This window comes from Cupressus sempervirens, chromosome 3 (genome assembly GCF_028749045.1).
Source record: "Cupressus sempervirens isolate cs-2001-9-10 chromosome 3, ASM2874904v1, whole genome shotgun sequence".
In the NCBI taxonomy this organism is placed as follows: Eukaryota; Viridiplantae; Streptophyta; class Pinopsida; order Cupressales; family Cupressaceae; genus Cupressus; species Cupressus sempervirens.
In genome coordinates, this window is record NC_143120.1 from 181,110,843 (window position 1) to 181,133,909 (window position 23,067).

Sequence of the window (23,067 nt, forward strand, 5' to 3'; positions counted from 1 at the left end):
CTATTTCCCTCTCTCTATCTATAATATTTTAATATATTATGAAAAAAAGTATGCATGCATGCATCATGTGTGTGTGTTTTGCATACAGCCATCCCCTATTCTTGGCCCTCTAGGAAATGTCCCGGAAATGTGCTCCCTGCAGTCCTTTCCTGTCCTTGTCCCTGTCCCTGAAATGCCGTGTAACAAAAGTTTTTACTTATGTGATTGATGTACACTTGTGTGTAATCGAAGTAGTTTCTTTTTGATGAGTATTATTGTGTTTTTAAGGTTTATTAATTATAGGGCACAAGACAGGTTTTAATCCTTAAAAAGATATGAATTTCTTAGTTTTTTTCAGTTTACCGAGTCTTTTTCGTGTTTGCACAAGTTTGGGCATTGAGCTCGAGTTCGAGTGAAAAATTGGCTTGCTGAGTGAGTTGAGTCCAAGTCTTGTAGTACTCGTTACCTCACACACTTCACTTACAAAATAGCTTCTGTTTATAGGAGTACATGAACTCAATTTTACCTTTTTCATGTTAGATTATTTTATTTCATGTCTCGTATAGGCTATCTCTAGCGTGTTTCTGTTTGAGTAACTAAATGGAATCACATCTGGAGGGATTTACATTTCTATTGATCACTTGCAGAACCTGGCTATTATGAAGATGGAAACTTTGGTGTAAGACTGGAGAATGTACTCGTTATCAAGAAGGCTGACACGCAATTGAATTTTGGTGGAAAGGGATATTTGGCATTTGAGCCCATAACTTGGGTAAGCTAAATGGTTGCCTTAATAATGTTATAAGTCACCATATTTTAATGCTGAAAATTAATGAAGTACAGAAAGGTAAGTGTATGCTTATATTATATTTATGAATAAAGGGGCAAACCATTTGCTTAGCGGTGTATCTCTTCTAAAAAACTAAATAAAACAGCTGTTTAAATGAATTACTTAAATCTCATACCACGACTGCCTGGTATTCTATAATCATTGAAGTAGTAACAGAAATTTAGAATTTACTGTTTCGTGGAAGATTACTACTGGCATACTATAACATAATGGTTTTTAAAGTTGCCACTTATTTGGCAATATCTGATTAATTGGCAGCTTTGGGGTTGGTCTAATCTCTCTTAAACAGTTGGAAATTTTCAGTATTTTCAAAACACTTTGGAGCAATTGGAGAAAATATTTGTTTTTCAAGATACCTTAATTTTAATGAAAAAATTACAGAATGAAGTCATAAGATTTGGAATTTTCTGGTTGGACTATAAAAAGAATCCAATTTGTGATTTTTCTTCCTTTTTTTGATTTTAGTACATTTGATCCTTGTCGATTTCATGCATACAACAAATAATAGAGTGTAGCTGTAGGTATCTGCCTCATTTCCAATGGTATTAACTGGGAGCTTCTTGTCATTGTTATGTTTGTTGTTTTGAGGGTGCGCATAGGTTTCTCACCTTATCATATTTCTGGATAGGAATCATGGGTATATAAGACATGGGCCTCACATTTACTTGTTGAACTTGCATTTTTAATACTGACATTGATCACAAGGTTTCAGCTGTATAATTAGCACCAGAAACTCATTGCTGCATATGAATTTTTAGTCATCATCAGTAAGGCATCTTCATTTGTTTGTGAAAAGTTATTCACCCTTTTTAAGTTTTCGATGACACCATAATCTCTTAAGCCTTAATTTCAAGAGGGTGCCAGAATCGACACTATTTTCTTAGCCCACATAACCTTTCAGAAACTTCCTGTACTAAGAATAGTTTTATCTGATATAAATAAACCCATCTTTCCTTAGATGAAAAGTACGTCATGGTGCTATTTTTTAGTGTGTGCTTACTAGGACACAGGAATTTTACAAGCAAAAAGTTCATTTTTACTTTCAGTGAGCATAGAGCAGTTCAAATTAATTTATTTAGAAATATTATGTCTTTCAGAAATCAAATAGCATACTCTCATGTCCCCATTTTAAGATAGAATTTTAATAGAATTTTAAGAATAATTAGATAATTAAATATTACTAAATAATAAATGATAATAAAATTATGTATTAAAATACAAAATAAGAAATAAAAAAATAATAATAACATATATAATCTATTATCAATAAAATAAGATTTAAAATAAAGAACTAAAATTACAATGAATGAATAAATAAATAAAATTGACTACAAGAGAGAATGTTGTAGAAAGTATGTTACCTTTCTGAGTATGATTTAATAATAAATAATAGTAAACATAATATGAATAAGGAAATATAGAATAATATAAATTAACTAAATCTAATGAAAAGTCAAGAGATATGTAATATAGACATGCGCGTCCTTCAGATTAAGATATAAAAGGAAGTAGAGTTCATTTAAAAGAAAAAGGGAGAAGAGGATAAGATTGAGTAAAAGAAGGATTAATAGAAGAGGAAAATAATGAGAAGAAAATGAGGAAGACACTTTTTCAAAAGGTTGAAATGATGAAAGGATGTGAATTTTCAAAAAGGTTATAATTATGAATAGTTGTGATGCGTTGAAAATGTACAACCCTTTTAGGTTAGATGAAAAATAAAACAAGATTTGTAAATTACCATTGAATAAGAAACAAACAAGGAGAATCACATCAAAAGGAGGATTAAACTAATACATGGGCATAAAACATAATAAAAAGAAAAACATACTAATAATAGTATCAAATATTAAGGATAGAATTAAATTCTTATGTCATTAATTCGAGAATAGAATTAATAATATCTATAAAATGTAATGTCTAATATCATTATCACTATTCTGAATAACTATTTGTTTCCAATATCATTATTACTTTGTATTTAAGGAGGGGAGTCTAGGAGTAGATTAAGGAGAGGCTTGAGTAAATTCCAACTAGTAAGATGTTCCCAAAATAGAGTAGGGATTAGCGACCCCAAGTGCTTGGAGGCATTGTACCAAGAAAGGCTTAAGGGCTTGAATTTGTAAGCTTTGAGGGAAAACCTATTGAGGATCAGTGTCTAACTATCTATATTCATAAACCAAATAATAATATGATTGGGAATTTGAATTATTGTTATGGATATATTCTTAAGACATACATTATGATTGGTTCTAAAAGGGGACATTACAAGTGTGGTATCAAACCATGATCCTACCCTTGTAGGCTAAAAGAGGATATAGGAAAATAATTCATATAAAAGATTAATGTGGAAAGCCAATGGATATTGGAAGAGGTCCAATCATAACCACAAAAACAACCTAAGAATATGGACCTATAGATGTACATCTTTCAAATCAATAGAACAAATTATCTAATTGCTTGAGGACAATTAATTCGAGGAAGGGTGGGCTGTAATGCGGCATGCCCCCATTTTAGGATAGAATTTTAAGAATAGGTAATAAAAAAATTAGTAAATGATAATAAAATTAAATATTAAAATATATTCTAAGAAATAATAATAAATATATAATCTATTATTTACTAAATAAGGTTTAAAATAATTAAATAAAATCACAATGAATGAATAAATAAATAAACTTAACTACAAGAGAAAATGTTGGTGAAAGTATGTTATGTTTCTAAATAGGAATTAATAATAGATAATAATAAACATAAAATAAATAAGCAAATATATAATAAAATATAGAATAATATATATTAACTGAATCTAATAAAAAGTCAAGAGATATGCAATGAAGAGATGTGACTCCTTTGAGTTAAGATATAAAAGCAAGGAGAATTCATTTATAATAAAAAGGGAGAAGAGGAGAAGGTAGGAGTAAAAGGAGGATTAATAGAAGAGAAAAGAATGAGAAGAAAATAAGAAAGACATGTTTTCAAAAGATTGAAATGATGAAAGGATGTGACTCTTCAAAAAGGTTGTAATTATGAATGGTTGCAAGTCTTCAAAAATGTTGTATGTTTGAAATATTGTGACTTTTTCCAAGGATTATGATTATGAAGGGTTGTAACTTTTCAAAAGGACAGATGAAAAAAAAACTAGATTTATAAAGTGCGATTGAATAAGAAACAAACGAGGAGAATCACATTAGAAGTGTTAATGTTTTGTAGCTTCTTTCGGATAAAGCATATATATATATAAGAGTAATTATCACATTCTTAATTATAATAAACATATGTTATTGATAACTAATGAGAGTTGAAGAGACATGTCGCTATGGAGACATGCCTCTTAAATGTCATATATATATATGTCTTGAGAATGTAATTTGGAACACATAAAAATTACAACAGTGTTAGTACATTTACATCTACCATGAAAATTTCAACATGGTATCAGAGCAGGTTCCTTACCAAGCTTGTACTAAAGAAAGATTACTGCATAGATGACAAATGATAATATTGAGATTAACAACAACAATAAATTGATTGATATTGCATAGGTTCAACTTCAATTGGGAGATGTAACCTCTGTAGATATGAACTTGTGGATGAATCTAAATGCATGCTTAGTGGTTCCCTAAATAATTACCACTTAGTGACAAAGGGACCCACATTTGGTTTCATTCCATGCAGGCACCATCCATAATCAAGGTAGTGGAGATCCAAAGGCAAACTGCAACGATGTTTTATTGAAACCACACAAGATCTTGAATCATTCGTGATCCCACTTAGATATGGAAGCATTATAGAATCCTAGGTGGCACAAATTAATTCCCAAATTGCATTCTTTTGGTCTGAGCCCCTTCCAACACTTCAACAGTTTGTCAAGCGCCAATTTGCATAGGCCCCAATTTGACCTATACATTGTCAAGAGCGACATTCGATCAGTCTCATGCACCATAGAGGTGCCTCAATCCCACCCCGCGTAGACATTGGAAGAGGAACTTGACAGATCCGAACACGATATTTGCCCATGGTGATCATGACACCAAGGTATTTGGGTGAGCTCCGAGCCATCTTTGAGACCAAAGTCCAAGCACGAAATCAAAGACTAGTGTGAGCAATGATTTGTGGTAGATCCAATCCCATTCAGCAATTTGCTCATCATTGCCGAGTCTTTGAAGCCGAGCACCTACCGAGGACCTTTGACTCAATTGTCTTTGGACTACTCACATAGAAAGATAACATTACCTCATAATAATACAATACATGGAGAACACAAATATATACTTATAAACAATGGAGGATGAAGCCTGATCGCTGGTTATAGAGGATGGTCAAACATTGAAGCAAGTTATCACACTATTCCCTCTTACAAGGAGTTAAAAAGAGGACTTATTTTTGGATACTTACCTTTCTTCCTTCCAAGCCATCTTAGAGGTCACATCGCTTGGTGTGCCCAAGGGGTATAAAATATTGTTTATATCATAATATTAAGAGGGTTGGGAATAAGAGGATGGATTTGGCATGGTAAGGGATGTGGACCAAATACATAGTGCTTGTGGGCTAAGTATACATATGTATTATTTCATTCTTGTGATCTCATTTCAAATATGTTGAATATGTAATATTTTGAGTGATATAGAACAAGGTGAATATATAAAGTATCTTCTATATCATCAAAATGAATATATATATATATATAGACACACACACACACACACATATGATATTAATTATATGATGATTATTGAAATTGGTCACCGTAGATTATGATATGTGGCATTAATAAGAAAACAATTTTGAAAATATAGATTTAAGTTGGATCTATTCTATATTGAAATGATCTTATTATGAAGAATTATTATCCTTGGGTATTATAGTAGTCTCTTCCTTATTTCTATTTCTATATGAGCTATATACCTTGATCTTTTCATCCAAAAATGTTCTTGTAGGAAAAAGAGGGAGATTGAGATTCGGAGGGAGGCTGACATTTCGAGCAACTTTGAAAGAGAGGGAGTAGATAGATGATATGATTCAGTCAACCTTAGGTGATCTCGATTAGATTGATTTAGAGGGAGTAAACCATTTTGAGATGGATTCCTCAGTGATTAATAAATTGTATCAGATGAGAGGATTGTGATTAATGAATATTCCTTGTGACTGTGATTTTAATGGGCTTACCCCCTGTGTACATCATGAGGAAGTGATGATGTCCAAATTACGTCACTTGTATTTGCAGAAGTTATTGTAAGGTGACAATCTTACAATAACTTGTATTATGAGATCAAATAAATTGAGTAAATGGTGAATGTCTTGCATCTCAACATTTTGGAAGACCATTACTCAAAGAGTATTTGGTGAATATCATTGATATTCTGGGAGGCCAATACTCTTGATATCGGATGTGATATCAAACCTTATTTTGAGCATTTGGTGAATATCATTGATTTTCTCGGAGGCCAATACGTTTGATATCAGATGTGATATCAAACCTTATTTTGAGTACTTAGTGAATATTGAATGTCGATATTCTGGGAGATCAATGCTCACGATATCAGATGTGAGATCAAACCTTATTGAGTACTTGGTGAATATCATATGTTGATATTATCGAAGACTAATACTCATAATATAAAATGTGATATCAAAATGTTGAATATCTTCTTATGAAAGATATCCTTGAATTACTTTGAGGTAATACGTGTGTTTATCCTCCGTAGCTAAGAGGGAGTGTTAATGTTTTGTAGCTTCTTTCAGATAAAACTTATATATATATATATATATATATATATATATATATATATATATATATATATATATATATAAGAGCTATTATCACATTATTAATCATAATAAACATATGTTATTGATAACTAATGAGAGTTGAAGAGACATGCCTCTTAAATGTCATATACATATGCCTTGAGAATGAAATTTGGAAATTACAAAAATTACCACAATGTTAGTACATTTACATTGCCCATGAAAATTTCAACAAAAAGGAGGATTGAAATAATACATTGGCCTCAAACATAATAAAAGGTGGAACATATTAATAATAGTATCAAATATTTAGGATCAAATTAAATCCTTATTTTATTAATTTGAGAATAGAATCAATAATATCTATTAAATGTAACATCTAATATTATAATCATTATTATGAATAACAATTTGCTTCCAATATCATTATTACCTTATATTTAAGGAGGAGAGTCCAAGAGGTGGTCAAGGAGAGGTTGGAGTAGATTCCAACCAATCAGGTGTTCCCAAAATAGTGTGGGGATCAGTGACGTTGAGTGCCTTGAGGCATTGTACCAAGAAAGGCTTAAGGGCTTGGATCCATAAATTTGAGGGAAAACCTATTGAGGATTGTTGTCAAAGAAACCCGATTACATCCAAAGCCTTCTCTTTAAACTCAATGTAATAATCAGGATTACACCAACTTAATAATCATAGATAATACTATCTCTATTTGTAGGAATATATCTCACTCATCTAAATTTAATGCATCCTATTGAACTTGAACATATAATTAGGAGTCTTTGTTACCAAGGATGGGCTCATATAAATCCAAGCTAATGGATCTTATCCCAATAGAGGGTAGGGGTCAGCGATCTGTAAGCCTTTCTGATGCAAACTTGGACCTGTAAGCATTGAGGGAATCCATAGCTGGTGTCTAGGCAACTTGGATAGCATCTATACCCTCCATTCATAAACCAAATAATAATATGATTGGCAATTTGAATTATTGTTATGGATATATTCTTAACACTTATATACATTATGATTAATTAAAAAGGATATCATGACTGGTCCTCAAAGGGGACATTGCATATAAAAACCAATGCTTTTTGACGTTATGACTAATTAAATAAGTATCAATCATGACTAGCCCTAAAAGGGGACATTACGTATACAAATGAAGCTTTTTGACATTATGATTGAAGAATTCTTTTACAAGCAGTGAATCTATTAAAGCATTCTTATCTAGTGCCAACTAGGTTGGAGATCAGTTACAAATTTAAATTTTCGGAAAAGTCAAAGTCTATTAGAGAGGTCAAGTTTTATTCAATGCGATAATCAAAGAGAATTGGATAAGATTAAAGCAACCAAAAAGATTTGTCTGTTCATTTCATTGTTTACTAGTGTACTTGTAAGTACATGGAATAATAATACAAATTGTAGTACATACCAGATATAGTAGTAAAGATCATGAATACATTATAGAGAAGACTATAGATGGTTCAGCAAGGATTACAATGTACCCCACAATACCATCCTCCTTCCCTTGGTGGTACACAACATATTTAAAAGACCCAATGGTTGCCAAGTGGGATACAATCATCAAGTGACACTACAACTACCCAAGAGTGATAAAAAACTTAATGTGGATAATTAATGCATTGATGGATAACCAATATTATCAACCGGATCAATATGCATATTATGTTGACTACATCATTCCCCCGAAAAGAGAAAGTTATCTTTCAGATGACAATTATAGCATTCCTTTGTCTTTGTAACAAAGTGGTACACCATTTCCTGCCAATATGGTCATCTCACCATGTTGAAAGGAAGACCATTGGCATAGAGGCACTGTCTAATTTTTTGTTCAATAATGTCGTTGGCCTCCATTTTAAATGCCTCATCTAATGTGAATGGACCTCCTTTGCGGGTTGTAATTTGTACTTCATCTAATTATTCCACTTTTGGTGTAGGGAAGATTGTATGTTTGGAAGCTGCAACTAAATCAGTGGGTAAATGCATTTTTTCTGGCTCCACTACTATAAGCAATTTATTTTGATTTGAGAACCAATTTATCAGCCTCATCTTGTTCTTTTACTAATCCTTCTATTTGTGTAGGAGACAACCCCTTCTTATCCAGGCCTTGACACATTCCCATCCCTTTATCAGTAGGGCCTATAAAGTGAAGTTTCAGTCGAGAATATGAGCTATTTTTGTGTTCAGTATTATAATAATCCAAATATATGCCCCACTTCTTGGAATCTATAGAATTTTTGTGGTATGTCTCCATAAAGGTGATGCTATATCAATTCTTTCCCCACCCATGAACATTCACTACTAGCCATTTTTGCAATTTGATATCTTGCTATTATAAGAAATTAAATAAATTTAAATTAGAAAAAAAATAAGAAATACAAGTTTACAATTCCTAAAACAAGATACAAAAGCATTAAAATATATAGGTTAACCTATTTCTTTATTTCTTAAAATAAAATATAAAAAAAGCTTGAAATATTTCTTCCCAAACTTGAAAAATACATCAAAATCTAAAATAATTTCATTAAAATACCTAGAAATAGGGTCAAATGCTTACCTTAGACATTTAGATCATCTTTGTGGAAGCTATTTGACACCCCACGAACTATTCTCTTTGAAAATGATCACCTGCCCTTTGAAATTCCAAAATGGAGACGAAATGTGAAGAGAGCAAAGTAGAAACTAAGATGATATGTTTTAACAATGAATGATCTCATTTCAGGGTTTTGTGGAAAAAAATAATAAAAAAATCTTATTTTAAGGACATGGTTTAAATGAAATTTCACTTTTATAAAGTTTTTAAATTAAAAATTGGGCATTGTTGGGGATACACCAAGGAGCACGCAGATGCATCTAGGGGCAAGTGTGGGGGTGCATACACACCCAATTACTGAGATAAAATTTCTTTATTCAGATGAAATTATATTTATAGGTAAAATGCTAAGTTATTGATTCATGCGTGGATGCGAGAGCAGGTGCGCGAATTTTGTTTTTGGGGGATGCGAATGCCTTTATATATATATTTAAAAATTCTGTTGGTCAGAAACATTGCAATGTTGGATACCTTTTTGTTTCTGTCATTGCTGCAGAAATTATAGAAAAAGCAGAACAAAACATACCAACACTTATTCTCTCGAACAATGTTATACCACACTCATGTCCAGTTATGCTTCTGGCCAGCAGAACTAAGATTTGATCATACACAGGCATTAACACTAAAACATATATGCTTATACCATGCTCATTTCTGTTCAAACGGTCTGTTTGTTCTGCTTCTATCATATGAGCGTGGTTTGTTCTGAACATATGGTATAAAGCACGATCATATGGTCAGTACAACAGCACACTCATATGCTTATAACATGCTCATTGTATGGCATTCAATATTGCACAGTTATAGAAATATTGCCAGTACATGTTTGAAATAACAAATACCATTGAGCAGAAACATGTGTGACGTATAAAGATTGCAGAACAGACTGTTGAACAGAACAATTAATTTATAATGACCGTTGAACAGAGATTAATTTTCCATCGTCAAGCATCAGCTCCTGAGTGCCTCCGCTTCGGCCTCCACATCGGCAAGCATCCGCTTCCGCATCCCACCTCCAGATAAGCGCATCGGTATCTAAAGTAAAATATAATCTTCATTTTAAGATTGAGTTATTGTTTCAAGGCAAAAATCAAGAAAGTCTTAAAAGGAACATGACAATTGATCTTAGAGCAGCAATCTTGTTAGTCTGTGGGGCGAATCTCATATTACAGTTACATGGAAATTCTATTTGAAGGGCAATAAGGTTGTATTCTTTAATGAGTGTTGGATAAAGAAATGTAACATTCAGGCCAAACAAGTTAATGATCATAATTTATTGCACAGCTAAGGGCAGCATATCAATACCATCTTATTATTGCAGGTTTGGTAGTGCATTTGAATGGATTTCAAAGAGCTTATGTTGTTTGTAAGAATTGTCTATGGAGATAGCCACATAAGATCTACAGGTGTTACTATGAATATGACAAGAATAATTTGTGTATTCTCAATGCACTAAAGGTGGATCACTCTCCAAGTTGGAAAGAAGTTTGTGCCACATGTCCACTAAAGGCAAATCAGCTTCTGAGGTGGAAAGGTGTTTGTCCAACCCAATTACTAGAGTTTGAAAAATGATAAAGTGATAACACCACCTAAAGTTGGAATATTCCTATATTGTCTCTAAGAGAAGTAATATGTGTTTGACTTAGAAGAATGAATTAGTAGGTACAATAATTGACTTAGAAGAATGAATTAGTAGGTACAATAATTGACTTAGAAGAATGAATTAGTAGGTACAATAATTGAACACACCTTCTCCACTTTAATATATCCAACATTAATGTAGTGAAATTTTGATAATGCAGCCACTTTTATCAGCTAAGCATTCGCAAATTTTTTGCAAATTTCCTACCGGCATATCCCATAGCAGTGCAGAAATAGGTGCTTTGAGGTGGCATGTTGTGAGCATTACGGAATGAGGTTAGATAATGATATTGTGAGTGTTTTGGCAGGCATCTATACAAATAGTGAGATCTATAAGCATACAGAAGTTCTTTGATCATTTGCTTATATCCATAGATCAGAAATAAATGAATAAAAGGTAGAGCACAGAACACAGTTATTTTAGTGGTATGGACACATGGTTGTGATATAGATTTACATGTTATATATGGAAGCCACACTATTTTTGAAGAATCACTATCATAAGTCATGACTGGCCACGCTACAAAAATCTCTGAATTATTTAGTATAATATATGAAAATGTTTATAGAAGCTACAGACAAGGTGGACAGATTATTTGATAAAGTATCCCAAGTTTAGAAGTTTGTGGCCTGTTTCAAGTAGAACCCTGAAGTGGAAGTCATGAATGGTTTCATAATTCTCAGTTGAAAGGAACAACTCTATTTTTACAGGAAATTGGAAGGTTCTGGTAATAATAAAATCAGTGTTACACGGGGACTCACACTCCCCTCTCAAACCTTGGCATACCCGTCCCCGCACCAGGTACCCGCATACCCAGGGACCCCCACCTCTGCCATTCCGCAACCATGCTGCCACTGGATTGGGGACTTGGATTTCTATTTGAATTTTGATTTTTGAATGCTACTATTGGATATGTAATATGTTACCATGTTGAATGTTAAATGGTTCTAGTTCATGCTGCAATTTTGTTATGTTCAGGTAATTTAATTTGGTATATTCTACTGAAACATCATTTCATAACAAGCATTTCAAGTTCTATATGTATACTATACAACACCCCTCCCTGCCCCGGTACTGGTGTTACATTGAATAAAATAGAAAGAGAGGAAGAGGGGCACTTTGATGATCCATTACTCCTCGCAGATGTGATGGTCTTCTTAAGTGGAAATATACTCACATGAGCTTGGTTGATATTCTTTTGAAGTAGGAAAAGGAAATTGCCAATCAGTGTGCTTCAACACTTGAGAGAAAGAGGCTAGAGGTGGAGGGAATGTTAAAGTTTAGGAACCAGAAATAAGATATTTCACAATTGAAATCACCAAAACAAAACAATCAGATCACACAAAGCTTGGATCTTGGGAAAAACCCTTATTAAGGGAAACAACCCAGCCGTTAAAAACTGATGATGCCTTTATTGAGATTCAGTATCTCATATAAAAAATTGGTCTTGATTGTTGTCACAGCCTAACAGTCAATAAGCCTGTATGTAAATTAATAATCAAGATCACTGAATGATCATACGATGATCATATACAACACAGAAAGAGAATGACTGCATATGGTCACAATATATAGAAATATATAATTGCAACTAAATTGAATACACAGAAGAATTACTTATCATTGCTCACAAACACAGAGCATAACAAAACTGACTGCAAAAACTTTTATGAATAATTGAATCTTCACCGAAAATAGCCTCAGGGGTAATGTCATATAAGTTTTGATTAAATTTCATCACACACAAACAACCACAAAAATGCCAGGAAGGATCGTGATATACCAAGAGTGATCTATCTTAAACAGCCAAGCTTTTTGCATTACATTCTTACTTCAGCCATCAAGAAAATGGAACAACATGCTCATTTAGAGATTTGTATAAATAGGAGAACCATTCAAAACATCAATCATGGATGCTTCATGTTAAAATGACACACATGATATATGAATCCACAATTTCTGAAACAGCTGGAAGCCATTCAATGATCCCAAGACAACAAAGAGAGTATGCACGACACTTCTTAGTCAGCACACACATAAGAGATAAGATACTTTCTTGCCACGATAAGAGTTACAAATGTGACAAAACAGAACATAGCCGGCTGAAGGAGTTCGAACCAAGATAATTTGAATGCCATGTCACCAAACAAGAGAACAAGGAGCCACAAAGACATGAGATATGCCAGTGAGAAAAAGAGAATGATGAACAATAGATATATGGTGAAATATGATATCAAGGAACCACCATGAACTTGCATAATGAACCTATGAAACATGTACAAGACTAGCATCAGATATATATGAGCAGAAAAGAATTGAATGAAGATCTGTATCGCTGCTACTTAATTCAACAAGGAGCTCATTTCATATCTCAAGGGGCAAAAAAATTCATCCAGCTTATCGAGAAAAATTATTGTCCATGGAATCCAGAAGAATAGTTTTGTGAATAAATATGTGCAAGGACAGACAATCCTAACATCAAATTGGATGGTATAGGCATATGAAGGTGATCCAAAACACAGAAGACACTAGTACTTAAGATGTTTTTTTTAATCTGAGATTAAAGGAGACTTTTTGTTTTCCATTGTATACTGAGCAGATAACATAGAAGCGGAAAAAATATATTGTGGTTCATTACACTCAAAGTTTCAAGTGCATTGAGTATATGGTTGTGAATTATCTTGATTGCATTCAAGTTATAACCGTCAGAGAGACTGTCGACAGGTTTTTTTTGGTTCAAGGCCTCCCAAAATTTACAAACCAGATTATGCTGATTTATGTAGGTGTTACACAACTAAACTAAAGTCAACAATTTGTCTTTCTACACACAAGTGGAAAAGCTCAGTTAATGATAATTGCAACGGGGTTAAGGATGAAGATGATGACGGTGATATCCTATCTGGTTTGCAGGAAGTTGAGGTGACAAATGGCAATGTCCATTGTCATCGAACCTGAGGGACTAGGGTATTTTTATTTTTTATCTGGAGAATATCATCAAAATGATAAAATTTGTGGAAAGTTCTTAGAAATACCATCTGAAAGCATATGTAGTATACAGGAATTTGAATGATCTAATCCTGGAGAGAATCAGTATCAAGAAAGTGCAGAGATAATTGATCTAGTGGCAAACAAATATATAGATGCAATAGTCTTTCAGTTTGCAAACTCCTATTGCATTTCTTTTCAATTGTTTTCTAAGAAAACAACTTTTCAAGTGGAAATTCTAGACAGAATTGTTTCATGGGTTATTTTTTTAAGTGGACCAAAAAGGCTAGAATTTCAAACTCCTAATTACTTCACAAGATCATAGCGGAAGCTAATTACATCACAAGAAGGTGCTAGGGGTCATGAATCTCCAAAGTTGGTTAGGGATGTTGGTGTTGGCAAAAATGATTCATCTGTCACAATAAAACCAGCACTTCTTGAGGACAAGCAATTTTTGGAAGGGTGGACTGGTATGCCCCTGCCAAAGATGGCTGATTGTAGCCATAGAAACTACAATCCAAGAGACTGAGATTTGATAAAGGTGGCATTTAAAAAGGGGGAATGCCAACGACTCGTGCAATAAAAGAATTCAATTAAAACTAAATAAAAGTATATGATGCAAGCAATAAAAAATAAGGCATAACTTTTCCAAGGTCAGTAATCAAATTTAGGAATTCAAGATAGGATTGATTTTCAGAATAATGCCATGATTTATATTCATAAAATTATAAGATGAATATTATAATAAGATTTCATCATTTTAGATGAGGTTGCATTTATAAATAAAATACAATTATCATTTTAAGCTTGAATTTTTGTTTTTAGTTAAATAAGCTGGAATTATTGTTTTCGGGATAAAATGTGGAATGTCCTAGAAATAGACATTATAATTTGATTCCCAGGGACAGCTTCTTTTCAATTCAGTAAATAAATTCCTAACAATACTCATGGGTAGGGTCTTGTCACGGGCAACAAACCCATAAGCTTCATTATCACTAACATCCAGTCAAAGGAGCATGTCTTTGTTTAAAAGGTTGAGATGCTCTTTTGTCAAAATAAGTATCTATGCAAATATCTTTGTTATTTAAATTTCAATCTTTAATTACTAAAACTAGAGCTTTAAAGACCCCAAATGAAGCTAACGTAAACACTGCAGCAAGAAAATCTAAATTTCTTTAATGCTTTAAGTTTAGACTTCATTATTTGATCCTAAATGGAAAACACTACTCAATTTTGCATCAACTCTTGCAACCTAGGAATTTCTAATTATGTTCATGAAATAAAGAAAACCTTGAAATTGTTGGTTGATCCATAGAAAGATGATAAACTACATTTAAATCTATTTACTCTAATCCACTAAAGTCTGATTACGACTAAACTCATAAAAAGGAGAAATGATTTGAAAAGCATCTCTTAAATAGGTTTTTTAATTTATCATAGTGCATAGGGTGACATGGAATTATGTCTTAAGCTAAGGTAGAGGTGTGGTGTAATGGTAAATTACACAGGGCTGAAAATTTACAAGATTACATTTTGCCTCATACTATGGAGGGTCACATGGATGTTTTTCTTAAGCTAAGGTAGAGACGTGATGTAATAGTAAATTACATAGGGATAGAAATTGATGACGTTGCATTTGCCACAACCTTAGACACTACATCACAAAGGGAAATGTGAGCTAAGGTAAAGATAATTTACTTGTGGGAAGGATTTCATTCACATAGGGTTACACCTAACTAGAAAACCCTAATTCTTTGTTGAGCAGTATTTGCTGCAAATGAGCATGTTAGATGATGAAGACAACCTACAGGCAAAGACCATTGGTGTTACACTAGTATGGGTGACAAGTTGTGTTATGGTAGATAGCCATACCATAGGACGATTTTGATAGTGCGTTGACATGAATAGCAAAATCTAGGCTGGCATGTAATAGAGCGGCTTTAGATGATGCATTGACATGCGTAGTAAAAGCTAGATAGGCATGTGATAAGGCATCTTAGACATATGTCGACACGCATAAAAAAGGCTAGATAGGCATGTGATAGGACGACTTAGCTCACACCGACGTGTAGAAAAAGCTTTACAGGCATACAATAGGGTGAGATTTGATGAAGATTATGCAAATCTGAATTTTGCATCATCCCCAAATATTGAACATATGTGGGCACGCTCTAATCTAAAGATGTTGTAGTGGGTGTATCCTCTAGTATATAATCATCCTTCCAATCTTGATCACATATGGGGAGGGAGGTCAAGCTTGCAATGGTACAATTGCAAGGGTAGTGCCAGGCACCCCACCAACAACTAGAGTCAAAGACAAGGTAGCCTCAACAGTCTCATCCAAGAGCTCCATTGAGGTGAGTGAGGGATTGTGTAAAGATTGTCGGCAATACCAAAATTCTCTCAAGTGAGTCAAAAAAACAAGCCCCACAACTCGCAAGTGATTCATAGTGAGGTATAGATGCAAAAGATGGCTCACTAGATTTGGCAAAAGGGGCAGGAATGAAGTAGGGCGATTCTGGAGGTTGCTCCAATGACAAGGATTGAGATGAAAAGAAGATCTATCGAAGTGGACTTGTGATGATGAAACTCTAATATAGGCCCTACTCAAATTTCCTTCTGAAGAATGGAGGTAAAGATCTCTAATCTATTAGAGAAATCTTAAGGACATTAGGGAAGCTGAGATGGTGATCATGGGATGAAGCAAGTTCGAGATGGGTGGACATCACTATGCTCGATACCACTTAGTATGCAACATGTTGATTAGCATAGGAAATGATGGCACATCATGCAAGGTGGTGATAAGCAACGACTTTTGCAACAAAAATATGAAAACTTGGACCCACTTGGCATGAGGTCGAATGGTTACTCTTGGTGCAGGTGAAGCAAGATAGAGATGAATTTCCAAAATGAAAGGCTAGAGCAACTAAGATGGGTATGGGAGCATGGCTAGGAGCAGGAGCAGAAGTAGCAAAAATGGGCTCAAAAGGTGGATTTTCCTTCCTTGTGGTGTTCTCATGTGCCAAGTCCCTCTCCCACCGGTGATGCTTGTGCTCATGCTCAAGATGGTTTTGACTTAGATGTAGACCAGGTTGGGAAGCTTGCAAGCTTTCAATGACATCCTCTATGGGAGAGATCATCAATGCCGTTGCTGGTAAAGAGGAGGGCTGTAACATCCAATTTTCCCCAGGTCTAAATTAACATCTAACATACTTGAAGAATACAGTTATTACTTCATTTCATAGGAAGACAGTTATAACATTCATGTTCACGTGAATAAGATTTACTGTTAAAATCAGTTAGACAAAATTTCTTAACTAAAAACTATTAAGATAATATCTTTATTAAGATATTATCTCCTTAGTTAAATACTGTCTATAATGGTCAACTACTTGTCTGTAGTCTGTCTTTCAGTCTAGATAGGAATGTTTCCTATCCTATCTCTTTTGTCTTCAGTCCAGATAGGAATGTTTCCTATCTTGTCTTCAATTTTGTTTCTAATTTCATCTTCACTCTACGTTGTTTCTAAAAAGAAATGACGTCTTTGTAATTCTTTATAAGGAACACATTTGTTACTCTGTTAAAAAATCAATCATCCAAAAATTTGTTAATCTGCCAATTCTTGAATCTTGTAACATGGTATCAGAGCTAGAGTAATTTTTCGAAAAAAAAAAATTATAATTTCTTTATGGAAATTATCTGTTTTGTTTTTTTCAAAATTCCTCTTTGAAAATTGCGATTTCTTTTGTTGCGTCTGGTTCTAAAAGTCATGGGTTCGACTTTGAAGTCCTCGGCACATCCCTGGTCCTTGTAAAATCGCGGGTTTTCTTACCTTGCAAAATCACGTTTTTTGGTCTAGAGAAAATTCCTGAACTAGGGTTGACGAAAATCTTCTGCAAATCATTTGAAACATCACGATTTCTAGGCGAATCCGCTGCAAATCACGTCTAGAATTTGGTCTTCTGCTAACACTCCCGACTGGTCGAACATGTGTACTCACTTTGCAATATTTGGTGTAGCTCGTGTCTGATAAAAATCGCCAAACGTGTTTGCACACGAGTCTGTTCTTACAATAGTTTTTGCCCCCATTCGTGCGTCCTTTTTTAATGGATTTTGGAGGATTTTAGATGCCAAACAAATTTCTACTTACAAATCTTGCTCTGTGCCAAAAAATCTAAGACCAAAATCGGGCATTTTCTCTGCTTATTCGATCTCCTTGGCCGCCAACTATTATTCTGCTCGAAACCATAGTTTTTGACCTTAGAAATTTTTTTTGTTTTTGAATTTCTTGGTGGGTTTTCAAAGACCTCATTTGGGTCTTTGTCAGAATTTTCTGGCTACCTCGTTTTCTGTGCCTCAATTTTTGGGCCAGCGGATTTACATTGACTGCAGATTCCTTCTGAGTTTCCCATCTACTCTTTTGAGCACTTGTCATTTTTTTTGGGTCAACCTCAACATTGCCTCAAATTTCGTGCAAATGGTATCTTTGACTAATCTGATGTTGGAGGGCAATCTACGATTCAATGGCCGCAATTATAACCATTGGAAGCAGCGCATGTTAACCATCTTTGAATATTGTCGTTTGGATGAGCTTGTCCTAGGCACAAAGACTCGTCCGACCTTTGACCAAGTAGAACAGGACAAGTTTGATGATCGTAATTAAGAGGCTTTTATGCTTCTTAAGCTCTCTGTTATCGATGATCAGCTACCGCAGATTCCTTCCAGCAAGTTAGCTGTAAAAATCTAGAAATATCTGAAGGAGCTGCATGAAACATTTGACAAAAGTCGGGCATTCTTTCTGAAGAATCAGTTGTTCTCCATTATGATGGATGAGCGTATGTCCTTACAAGAGCATCTGACAAAGATTAAGGATATCCACAATCAGCTCGAAGCTATTGGTCGGAAAATGGAGGAAGAGGATATGGTAGTCATCACTCTGAAAAGTCTACAATCATCCTATGAGCACTTAATAGAAACACAACATTACGTCAACTAATTTTGATCTGAAGTTTCCAAAATTATGCACCAAACTTCTACAGCAAGATTGTTGGAAACAACAGTTTGGCAGCAGTGCTTCTATAGCCTCCTCAGAGCAGGCATTTGTTGCAAAATCTTTTCAACAGAACATCGACAACCATCAGTCTTCTCAGCCTTCCCAGCATCAACCTTCTGCTCAATCCCTGGATGGCTCTACGAAGCAAAATGTACAGTGTAATTACTGTCACAAGTTTGGCCATATGAAGTTCGAGTGCCGGAAACGTTTGGCTACCCAAGCAAGGAAAAATTCTTCCCAGCCAACAACACAAGTTGTTGAGCTTCCTGATCAAGGCGAAGCTGCATTTCGCCTTTTGAATCTGTTTCTGTTTTTTTTTTTTTTGGGGTTTGTTGATTTTCTCCTTAAAAATCATTTCATGTTGTCTATAATACGCAAGGTTGCGTGAGATTCTAGGTTTTACCATTTTTTCCACAAAAACGAATGTTTGTAATTGCAATCTGTTTTGAGTCATAGTACTCTTCTAGCAAAGCTTATTGATTTCAGCATTTTGTAGATCCAGGGAGGGTCTCAGTTATCCTAGAATGTTCTGACATCTGTACGTTGACCATTAAGGGAGGGTATTAAGATAATATCTTTAATATCTTTATTAAGATATTATCTCCTTCCATCTTTTAGTCTAGATGGAATGTTTCCTATCCCGTCTTTAGTTTTGTTTCTAATTTCATCTTCAGTCTACGTTGTTTCTAAAAAGAAACCACGTCTTGGTAATTCTTTATAAGGAACACATTTGTTCCTCTATTAAAAAATCAATCATCCGGAAATCCATTAATCTGCCAATTCTTGAATTTTGTAACAAAAACTTGAAATACCATCAAATGAAATTACTACAGAAATTGAAAACCACATACCTCGGAACACTAAGATCGAAATCAAACTAGGGATGCTTTTGCAACCACCCGAGTTAGTCCACAAATACACTATAACAATTACAAATTACGACTATCATCTAAAAACCACTATATCAAAATCAAATGATGATCACAATTAAATGCCACTATATTTAAAATTAGGGCATCCTAAACAACTGTAATAATTAGGGCATCATTTACCATCGGTTCATTTAGGGCTTCTGATACCACTGATTCAAATAGGGCTTTTGCTACCACGGATTCAATTAGGGCTTCTGATACCACTGATTCAAATAGGGCTTCCGCTACCACAGATTCAATTAGGGCTTTTGATACCGCTGTATCAGTTAGGGTTTCCGCTATCACTCAATCGATTAGGGCTTCAAATTCCTTTCCTTCTGATTACTTAACTGTGATAGTAACTCAGATTAGAAAATATATTTATATTTGTTATTCATATAAAAAAAAATCCATAAATCTATTTCTTGCATCTAGGTGTAAAATAACGGTAACAATGAAATAACTCAATTTAATCTTACCTCCTAAATAAAAGTGATAATACTTGTTTTCGATAAACAATTGAATGCATAGTTATTTCTGTCTGATGCACGACTGACATCTTAGGGAGAGGTGAAATATTGTCAGGGGCTTAACCACCCAACCTCGGACCAAACCTTATCCCCTCACGATCTCTAATGAGAAAGGCCCTCCCTACCTGGAATAGACAGGGGTCATCTTGCCATCCACTGGGCATCCTGGTATTTAACTCACCATACGACTTGGTAGCAGGAGATTACATTAACAGGATTATGCATGCGCTATTAATTCATATTAAAATGATAAACATTGAATTGTCATAACTGATTACTGTTTCATGTTATTACAGATTTTTTTTTCACCTCGTCACCCTTTTTCTTGGCTACACAGCCGGGTGAGTCCTAGGTGTTAGGAATTCTCGGAACAACTGGTTCTGTCAACTATTCAAGAAGATTACATGCATCCAGCATCTCACAATCTGAGATTAAAAGATTTCAGAATTTGATTGTTTATTTCTAATTTCTATCGGTAAAAAGATTACGGATTCATACTATGTTTGACTTCTCTTGCCATGCACAGGGCTGATTTAAAGAGATTTAATTTGTAAATTCAACAAGACATCAAACTAGATATCATCATGTTAAATGCTAAAACTTACTGCATACTACTTATGCATAGAATTCACTGATTGGGATACTTATCATAATTGTGGCCATAAACATTACGATCATTCTATTTATTTTACACCTCTTCACCTTTCAGGGCTTCTTTGCCAGGTGAATTCCTCGGTGTGAAAGTGTTCTAAATATAATTGGAAGATTTTAATAAAGCTTGTGCAAAGATGTGGTTTCATATAATCAATCAAATCATTACAACTACTAAGGATTTCATAAGTAAAATAAACTTAGGAATATTTGGTGAAGGATCTCATATACACCTCAGATTACAAATAGCTAGTATTATGGGTAGATTTCTACTTAACAGGCCTAGCTGGTTGTGAGTGGATACTTGAATCAGAAAGAGAAAGATAAGATTTGGAAATTATAATTAAACTATTCTCAATCTAACATTATTTATCGGCTGTGATAGATGTGATAGATATTGAATTCAGCAAGATCAATTCAATTTAGGAAAGAAGAAAGTTATGAATATGAAAGTTTATTTACATTGTTATCATCTCCATCAAATAGTATTCGACAACAGTCAAGGAGGATTCATAAATCATAAACGCATATGAGGTAGCTGACTACAATCGGTCTAGACGTGGCTCCTCTGTCCTTGGATAACAATCCCAACAAGACATTGTTTTTAATTCAGGAAGAAGTATGAAGAGCCGACTGTAAACATTTTAGAACTTGGCAAAGGAAACACATAACCTACAAGATGTTTTAGTACCTTCCACCCACTGCCAGAATTCTGCTAGTGAGTTGTTTATCGACTAAACTCTGAGACTTGGTATGCAAGGTGTTGGTGGAGCAAGAGAGAGAAAAGAATGATACGGGTGCAGACGAAATGGAAGCTTTTCTAAGAAAGAGACTCACGGCTTAAAGTGAAATCATAGTAGACATGGAATGGATGCAACTGCTGGGTTGATTCATGACTTACTATAAAGATTTGCCGAGACTCCTTGACTTCCATCGGTTACAAGAAGACTTTTCGGTTCCTCCATAAATTCGAATTCCAAAGCATTAAATCAATTAAAACAAGAAGGAAAGATAAATAAAAGGTTGGAAAATAAAGTTGAAAGATTATACAATTCAAATTGCCAAATATTAAATCGATTTTCATGCTAAGTGTTAATCAGTTAAAAGTAAGAAATTATAATTCGAATATTATAACTCCAAACATTATTATATTTTAAACATTATTATAATCACTTATTTAAATTATTAAATTATAATGATGCCAAATCAATTTTATATTATATGCACGTGTATAAATAATTATTAAAAATAATTTGACAAAAGATAAATTAAAATCCTTTAAAATATGTTTTATATTTTATCTCAATTATATTAATTAAATTATTTATTAAATAACTCATGCGGGTCTTGCAGATGTATTCTGTTCCAAGTCGCTAGGTCCTCTACCCATCTGCTCAGTGATGGTGATGCTCTTGCCTAATTCTTTTCTGAGAATGCTTCCACCCCGCTGACATGCTCCCCTACAAGGAAATTTTCCACCGTTAAATCATAATAAATAATTTAAATAATCACAATGTTTAACCATCTTCTTAATTCCATGAATTCGTGATTAACAATCAACTAACATGTCATCTTCACTTGAAATCATAATGACTAACTATCTTACCATTTCGCCAGCTATAACAAATTATACTGTCAACTGACTTAATGCGAACGTCAATGGGTATATTTCAAGTTAGGTAAAAAATTGAGATGTAACAAGGGCCCCACTAATTCAGTAGGAGGTGACAATTGATGTAGAAAACATCGACTTAGTCATGGGCATCCTTCATTTCTTTGCCTTGTTGGTGGTGGGAGGAACAAAGGCTGGTCTTTGAGGTTGAGGGGGAGACTCAAAGGGAAATGGTGTAGTGTTAGGAGACCTCTTACCCTAACATAGAGGGCATGGCAAGGTATGTTTGTGATGATGGGAATGGGGAAAGTTGGATTCACCTTATATTTCAGTAGCATGGGTCCCTTTCCTTTGTCGGCATTGGGTATAGATGTAGTGACATAAGACACCACGGGAGATTGCATAAAATGGGGATATACGAGGCCCTAAACCCCCAATGAAGAAGGGACAAAGTTTGAAGCACACTAAGCCTCATGAGATTGCTGAGAAAGC

At 34.2% G+C, this 23,067-nt stretch overlaps 1 protein-coding gene across 1 annotated transcript in view; it reads left to right on the forward strand.

Moving 5' to 3' along the window:
• APP1 (aminopeptidase P1) overlaps positions 1–23,067 on the forward strand; it is a 200,027-nt gene that overhangs the window by 160,199 nt on the left and 16,761 nt on the right. Inside the window, exon 15 of the mRNA XM_089818888.1 lies at positions 627–751. Coding sequence (XP_089675014.1) covers positions 627–751 — 125 coding nt within the window. The remainder of the gene's footprint in view (positions 1–626; positions 752–23,067) is intronic.